This window comes from Pinus tabuliformis, chromosome 2_1 (assembly GCF_031772625.1).
Source record: "Pinus tabuliformis cultivar Carrire ecotype Pingquan chromosome 2_1, CPIR1, whole genome shotgun sequence".
Lineage (NCBI taxonomy): Eukaryota > Viridiplantae > Streptophyta > Pinopsida > Pinales > Pinaceae > Pinus > Pinus tabuliformis.
In genome coordinates this window covers 273,300,862-273,309,990 of record NC_142299.1, presented here as the reverse complement: position 1 = coordinate 273,309,990, position 9,129 = coordinate 273,300,862, and the positions used below count along the sequence as shown (strand labels likewise).

Here is a 9,129-nt window from a genome sequence, read left to right as displayed (position 1 = left end):
TTTATTATAGGAGGTAAGGTTGATAGAAAAAAAATAACAAAGGATCAGATAAATCCAATTGGTGTTAGTGTCAGAAATTTCGATCCAAATGTATTGATTAAGGGGGTTGATCTTATGACGCTGAATGTGAGAAGAAATATTATTTTCTATATAACAACTATTCCACCTCCTTTACCTTTTGAACCTCTTTCCTTAGGTCATCTAAAGATTCATGAGCCTTTTAAACTTAGAGAATTCCTAAATATATCTGATTTATGGTCCTTACAACTTAACCAATCAAATTATATTTATGCCTAACTACCTTCCCCCTTCTCAACCTTTTATCTTTATTATAAAAATATTTATTCCAGCTAAATACTAATTACTATTAGCCTTTACTTAATAATGATTTAATAATATTGATAAAAAATTTTAATTTTAAAATCCTTAATCTTAATTAAATACACCTTCCAACATAACTGATACATAAACTAATAATTAATAGAGAAAATAAAATTAATTCTAATAAACAACCTTGTAAAATTTTGTAATCAATGTGACTTTGAATGGACTTAACATTGAAATTATCAGACGAAGAGGTTAGTAACAAACTTTTTCTTTGGGTTAACGTTTTGGTTTTACAACAAAATGAATCATATAAATGCATATGAATAAGTACAACACAGTAACTATTATACTCGGAGGAGGTATGATGAGCATCATTGAATTGTAGGGAAAAGTTCAGCGGAGTCAAAAGAAGCCATTTACAATCCCATTTAACATGATTCTTAGCTATTCTTTTTTATATACATCAATTCCAGTATTACTTACATCTTGCTCTCTTAGACAAGAAACCCTGCTGAATTGACTCTAGTCGAGCACTGTTTACCGCTCAAGTCTAACGGAACTCCATTACTTTACAAAAAATGATTATCACGGCTGCTGGGAAAAACGAAGACAGTAGAGGGAAACATGTACGGTATTGCACCACAAATCTTGGGCAATCTACTGCAGAAATAACCAAAGAAGGTACCAGCAAAAAGGAGCACCATAAACTCAACTGATCAACAGCAAGAGTTGTTCTTCTGTCCCAATCTCTTAATCTTCATGAATCTGTTGCAGCCAATGGTGTTGTCATTTTCCTTGATACTCTGAAGCTTCGGTCTCCAACATTTGGCTCTGCGCTTGACCAACTGGGCATAGTCTTTTTGCAATTCCGGAGAATTCAATAGTCTACACTCATCGTCTGCAGAATCGCCGTCCACTGAACGCTCGCGCTCATCAGCATTAAGCCTTACGTCTTCCATAAGCTTTGAAATAAACTGCGGACAGACTCTGATCCGAAGCCGTCCATCCACATCGCTCTTCTGTATATCAAACGGCTGACAGAGAAGGGACGCCCGGTCAATACTGCGAAGTGGAGCTGATAGAGGAGAAGTGGGCGTAGGTGGAACATTTTGGGGCGGGGGCGATATTAGGGATGCCAGCGACAAGAGAGTTAAGGGAGTGTGAAAGAAGTGTTTGGGCAGAAGGAAGTAGTTGTTTCCCATCTCCAGTTGGTCGTCTGAAGAAAGAACCGGCGTTTTCTGCCCTATGTACAGGGAACCAGAATGGCATACCAAATGTTCAGGGAACTCCTCAACAATCTGGGCAACCCTGAGGGGTTTATGAAGGATCTGAACCGTACCGTCAGACTGAACCAGCTGGATGATTTCCTTGATATTGCCGACCGTGAGGCAGCAGATATTGTTGCCCATATTTACTTTGGTTTGTTATCAGCAAGCAGAACATTGAGATGCGATGACGGAACGCAGAAGTGGTGTGTTATGGAAACTGCAAAACCAGTAGTTATAGAAGGGTATGGAGAAGAGAGACGTGAAGGAGTAGGGAAGATCGAGTCAACGAGCCGATCATTCTTGGTATTCTCTTAATAATATATATTCATTGCCATTTGGTGAGCTCATTTTACCAAAAGCGGATTCCTTTTCTGACTTCGAAGTCTGACACTACTGCCTTGACCAGAACAACCGAGGGGATTCCTCTCTGTTGAATTTTTATTACGCACTGTCTGAGGGTAGAAAGGGTTTTTAGAATGGACTTTCCAGTTTGGGTTACCCAGAAAATAAACCTGGCATAAAAGGTGTTCTCTGAGTATGTTAAAAGCCAGATGGGAATCAATAGCTCTTTCAAGATTACGCGCATCGTCCAAAGCTACTGTAACGTGATTGTCATCGTTAGTGGAGGATGAAGTTGACATGGCGGGACCACCGGCGGCTTCCTGCTTCTTGAATATATAATCCGGAGCTCTTCAAAGTCTTTTGCCAAGTCTTCCGTTTGAATCTTTCATTCCTGATTCTTGAATATGTAATCCGGAGCTCTTCAAAGTCTTTTGTCAAGTCTTCCGTTTGAATCTTTTGAAACTTCTTAATTTAAGCTCAAAATTATATTACCAAATTCAGGGAGGACACGCCATTATTACATAGATTTCGTAAAATAGTGAGAAGAGTTTAGTATTTGAAATGTTTTGAATAAATAAATCAATTATTATAAAAGAGTAAACCTCGTAAATCGTTCTCTTCTTGAAATATACGATACGCTTTACCAACAAAGTGAGTAAACTGTTAAAACATGGGCACTTGATTTAATGCCAAAGCAACTCTACATTATTGTATATTTTTCTTATAATAAATTTAATATAAAAACAAAACAAAATAATTATAAAGGAGGTAATTAAAAAAAAAATATTAATTATAAGTATTATAAGAGTAAAATAAATTAGTGTAGAATCAGTTTAATAGGATATAAAATCTTAGCATGTGTAATAAAAGGTTTGTTTTTTTTTTTTTTTAAAGTAAAATCGATGGATATAAAAACATTTGGTTGAAACTCTATGGATAAAAAAATTTAATTTCAAATTATAATAGATATTTAAAAATATTAATATAAAATTATAAATTACAAATTAACATTATTAAATTATAAATAAAATAAAAAAAGTTAGCTATTAGATTAGATTAGTGTACATTTATTTTAGTTTTAATTTTATTTATTTCTTATTTAAACTATAAAAAAAATATTAATTTTTTTTTTCATTTTGTTATATAATTTAAATATTCAAATTCTAGGATGTCGTTGGGAGAGCTCTACAAAATTTTCATTCTATATTGAAATTGTAATAATTGTGCAGTGTGGCCTTTCAACTGCTCTTCTTATTATTAGTGCTAGTAGATGAAGTAAAACTTTTTTATATAGTTGAATAGCAACAAGCTATAACAGTGTTAGAAAGCCTTCTACCTCAAACTCTCAGGTTTCTAACCAAAACCTTAATGTGTAACATCAAAATGGTTTTCCACCCAACTACTCACCAACAAAACGACTGTCAACATGTTGCCTCCCCAAAGGAGCAATAGTTCCAAAATATGAAGTATAATCTAGGTGTGTGGGGGAGTATGTCTAATACATGTCAGATCACACCCTCATTGGGAAATTCCCGGGAATTTGGCCCTTAGTGAAAGCACTCTCTCATTACATCCACCTAGAGTGGAAACTCAAGCGGGAATTCAAACTGGAAAATTGTGCCAAATGTTTTTCACTATAATATTTGCAACCATTGAAGATAGAATTTGGGTCATTGAAAATGGCTCATACTTCTTCAACTCTACCAAATTCTACCTTCACTTCTAGACAAAGAGATTTGTACTTGATAAATAAGATATCACCACAGCTTCGGTCTAGATCAGAATGTACTCATTTTCGTGGAAATTCTAGAATGAGGAAACCCTTGTTAGCATCAGAAACTCCCTTGGACATTTTTTAAAAGTATTAGAAGCAACAAAGCAAGCCAATGATATCTCTTATGCCTATATTTGTGTTTATATGAATATCTCATAGCCACTCTAAGAGTCCACTGATATTTATTATGACGTTGGACTCTGGAAACACCACATGGATTACGAGTGCATTCCCTTTCGATGGTGGAGATGCCATGACTATGGTCATCTGTAAAGAAATTACCCTCTTCCAGTTGTGAATCTTAACTCTGACCTTGTTACTATCTCAAATAAGGACAAATTTACCAAGGGAACTCGCAAATAAAATGGCTCAAGAGGCCCTCCTCCTCAACACAATCTTGTTATGAAGCAACTTCCCACCAAAAACTATTTTGACATCCTCTCTACCCTATCAAATAGGATCCTCCTATGACCATGCCATCCCTTGAAATTGAAAATTCCTAATTATAATCCTCCTCCACACACCCACTGTGTCACCCCCTTCCTCATATGTGGTCCTACCTCCTGCCCCTAACACCTACACATCCGAGAGAGAAACTCAAATAAATCCAGGGATATCATCAGGATATGGATATTGAGAGTTTTTTACAACCTAAAATTACCAATTCTTCAAAAGGAAAGGACCCTAACACATTTCTAGAAGACCAGGTCAACATCCTAGGCCAGACATATCTCAAATCTCTCCAGTCTACCTCAAAATCATCCTTAGGTAAACAAAACATTGAAGTACTGGGAATGCAATCCAAATTAATAAACAAGACAACAAAATCCCACGAGGAAGAAAGGAAAAATGGTAGGAAATGTAACCAACATATCTTAGAAGAAATCAAGGCATGTTAGCCAACTCACAACGAATCAATATGATCAGAGAGGCTTATCGCTGCACTAATACACCCCCAACATGAAGAACATATCTTGGAATATCAGAAACCCCAACTACAAAGGAAAATAAAATCTCTTCAAAGCAAAATGATTCTCTAAGAATTCTACGTTATTGATTCTTAAAGAAAGAAAATATTTAAGAGATATGATTAATAAGATAACCAGAAAATGGGGTAGAGATTGCAAAGAAATAACTCTCAATGCCTAGGGGAAATCAGATAGAATTGAAATTATCTATAAGGCATGGGAGTTTCCCATTCTTTACATGTTTTCTTCATATTGAATCCTTATCATCTAGTTTCACCTTATTAGCTCTGTTGAAACCTGTCACATTTCAAATTCTTTATGATTGCTTCCTACAAAGGATAATCCTCTTTTTCCTAGATGTATTACTAGCACCCATACTATTTCCATCCCCTTGGATCTTAGGAAACAACTTCAACATGATAAGAACCTTGGCATAAAAGAGTCAGGGGTATAAAATGGCTTGATGCCAATTTCGTTCAATTTCAGGATACATTGGCACAATAAAAATGACACCCTTACCTAGAATAATTGGAGAGGAGGTTCCAAACAAGTGGCCTCCAAATCAGATAGGTTCCTGGTGTCAAAATATATAATGAATTAGGACATATTTTTGGAACAATCTATTCTCACCATCCATGGCTCTGACCATTTGCCTATATATTTGAATATTGATGTTAAAAACTATCCCAGGAATAGGCCCTTTTGTATTAAGAAATTCTAGTTTCAACATCCTAATTTTCAAGTGAACATAAATACCTAGTCAAACAAACATTTGCCTCTGGAAGGTACCTCAATGTAAAATCTATAATAGAATCTTAAATACATTAAATGGTAGCTCAAATGATGGAACAAATAAAATTTTGGCAACATTCTAGAAGAAATGAAGAAATTGGAAAAGAAAATTGAAATAATTCTATAGGAAGCCATCATTCACGGTAGATCGAAGATATTAATTAAATAAGAATCATCTACTCTCATCCAACTTGAGGAATGCGGAAAGAAAGAACTACTATGTGATCCAGGTGGATATTGGTGGCCACCCGCTAATTCCACTTGGATCCCCTCTAGTGCTTCGTACAATTTTTTTTCAGTTTCCTTAATTATAGCACAGTTTACTATTTTTAGCAGTTTTTCGGGTCCTAAACTTCCGGAGCCATTTTGAGGCCCTAAACGACGTTTTTTGAGAAATCTACCGCCAGAGATTTTTCTAATAAAAATTGTCTTTTCCGTCGTAGTCCTCGGAGAGATCTTTCCAACGGGCTATCATGCACGTCAAACGGAGATAGTACGACCAATTCGCGACCCCGAGAAGTTGATGTACCAACTTACCCAAAAATGGGGCCCACAATTTGGCGTTTCATCTTCTAGGGTTAGGTTTTGGAATGTGAAGGGTTTTCCATTGTTTCTCAACAATAAATAGGCCTCTGAGCCTCTTTGTAAGACAGTTCAGAGGCATGTAGCCACCACATCTCTTCTCAGAGATAAGCTACCATCGCCCTAGCTGGTTTATTTCCATTTCTGTTTGTAAGCAGATTTCAGTATTTTACAGTAATGAATTGAGGTATTATTTCCGCTGCATATCTGTCTTTATGGTTATCTCTGTATTTTATTGCGTTCTTGTTTAAATTCGGATCAGTGGTATCAGAGTGGTCTGCTTTTCTTCTCTGTTTTTCTTTGCATGTCCCCAACGAGGTCGGGATATAAGGAGTTAGGGCTTGAACTGGTCGAACCTTTGCAAGACCAGCCTCGCAAATCCCGACGACCTCCCATGGCGGATGAAAAGAAAGATGAGGGGGTAGGAGATCCTATCAAAATCTTGCTCGAAGAAGCCCTCGAGCGACAAAGGAACGCGATGATGGACAACTTTGCCCAAATCCTTCAGCGGCTACCCATGGGCGACGCATCGGTTTCCAACAACAACTCTGGAAATGCCACACCATTTAAGGTACAAGTTAATTTTGAAATCCCCATATTCGATGGTCAGATAGACGCAGATGCCGTCGATAAATGGTTAAATGTGCTGGAGGGTTATTTTTTTGTTCATGGTTTTTCTAGTCGGGAAAAGATTATTTTCGCTCTTCTCAAAGCAGCCCCCCACGTCAAGGATTGGTGGGAAACCTACTGCGAGCAGAAGGATGAAAGTACATGCTCACTATTTTCAGTCGCACCGACTTGGGATTCATTCCAAGATGCCATCAAGGAGCAGTACTACCCTGTCGGATGCTAAGAGGATCAATACATAAAGTGGACCACGCTACGGTAGGGAAGGGACCAAGACGTACCAGAGTTTACCAATATTTTCCATACCCTTCGCACAAAGTTGGGTATCAAGGATACAGAGCAGCATTTGGTACTCAAATACCATGGCTGCCTGCACAAGTACATCCAAGAAGAAATAGAATTCCTGAACATCTCCTCGCTCGGCACAGCATACCGATATGCCGTCAAGGTCGAGCAAAAGTTTAAACAGAAGAAGCAACACTTTGGGTCTGTGAATCTGAAACAAGGGAAAGGTGCCCCCAAACCGCAGAACAAAGGACAAAGCCAAGGCGGGGCGGCCCAAGACAACCCGCCAAAGCTGCAAGCAAAGAACAGCGCCGCGAAGCCGAAAAAGGACACCGGAAAGTGGTGTGAGTTCCATAAGAGCTCCACTCACAACACAAGTGAGTGTCGGGCCAAGTGGTCACTGGTGGCCGAGCTAAAGGTTTCATAATCAGATGCATGTTTTGACTCTGAGTCAGAACCCGATAAGGGGAATGACAAAGGGAAGTAGATTATTGATGCGGAGCCCAACGCCACCGTTGCCACCACGAAGATCCAGAAGGAGGAACCTGAAGATCCAAAGGAGGAGGAGCGTCTCTTCCACTCCCAGATGTGGGTAAAGGGCTCCCCGCTACAGTTCATTGTCGACAGCGGGAGCCAAAAGAACCTCATTTCGGCAAAGGTCGTGAAACGACTGGGCTTACTGACCACAGCACATCCACAACCATACACCATTGGGTGGCTGCACCAAGGACGGGATCTTCGCGTGAACCAACAGTGTCGCCTTCCATACAACATCAAGCCCTTCACGGATGAGGTATTGTGTGACATTGCTCCCCTTGAAGTTTGTGATGTGTTATTAGGACAACCATACTTGTGGAAGCGACATGCTGTGTATGAGTCAAGGCCCCGTGCTGTTATTGTTACTTTGGGAAATAAGTTGTACAGGATACCAGAGGTAGCACCGCCTACTGCCATCTCTTTGGTTACTACAAAACAATGCAGTAAGCTCATTTCCAAAACCGGGAAGTTTGTTTTCCTGATGATATGCCCTCAAGAAAAGAAGAAGACGGTGGCCACGACCTCCAGACAGGGCCCCTCCGCACGACAACTACAGATGGACAAGGTCGTGGAGGAGTATGAGGACATCTTCACCTCCCCCGCAGGGGTTCCTCTGCACTGTCGGGTCAAGCACTCCATTGATCTGACCCCAAGTTCGCCGCTGCCCAATGGACCAATCTATCGGCGCTCTGTTCTGGAGAACGATGAAATCAAGAGGCAGATTCAGGAGCTGCTCCAAAAAGGTCACATCCGTCCGAGTTCATCGCCCTGTGGGAACCCGATCATGCTGGTACAAAAGAAGGATGGGACTTGGAGACTTTGTATTGACTATCGGGCACTGAACAAGATCACTGTCCGTAATAGGTACCCAATCCCACGGATTGATGACCTCCTGGACCAACTAAAGGGGGCAAAATATTTCAGCAAGATCGATTTGAAGTCAGGATATCACCAGGTACCAATCGAACCCTCCAATGTGTGGAAGACTGCCTTCAAAGCCAAGGAGGGCCTTTTCGAATGGTTGGTTATGCCTTTCGGATTGACGAATGCTCCTGCAACCTTCATGAGGCTAATGGACGACATCTTGCGGCCATTCACCAACTCATTTGTAGTGGTATACTTGGATGACATCTTGATTTTTAGCAAGACTTGGGAAGAGCACCTCCACCACATCCGACAGGTTCTCCAAACACTGCGACAACACAAGTTATGTGTCAATTTGGAGAAATGCACTTTTGGCATGACCCAGGTTCAGTATCTGGGATACATTATTGATGAACGGGGGGTGCATGTGGATCCAGCCAAGATCCAAGTCATTCGGGATTGGCCATCTCCAACCACTCTGACAGAGCTTCGTAGCTTTCTAGGCCTTGCCAACTTCTACCGCAGGTTCGTGTTGGGATTTTCTCATATCACTTGGCCCTTGAGTCAGGTCACCAAGGGAGGAGCGAAAGCAAAATTTTTTTGGTCTAAATCTCAACAGAAGGCATTCACAGAGTTGAAAGATCGACTCTGCACATCACCTGTTCTTGCATTACCAGAGTTGCAACAACCATTTGAGGTCGAGACAGATGCCTCTGACTATGCTATTGGGGCAGTCCTTACTCAACACGGGCATCCAGTGGCA

The 9,129-nt window shown here is 39.8% G+C and overlaps 1 protein-coding gene across 1 annotated transcript; it reads right to left on the bottom strand.

The window, feature by feature from the left end:
- Positions 1–1,043: 1,043 nt before the first annotated feature.
- LOC149199822 (uncharacterized) lies at positions 1,044–1,736 on the bottom strand. The gene has a single exon (XM_089400724.1). The coding sequence runs from the start codon at positions 1,734–1,736 to the stop codon at positions 1,044–1,046; it is 693 nt and encodes a 230-aa protein (XP_089256850.1).
- Positions 1,737–9,129: the final 7,393 nt, after the last annotated feature.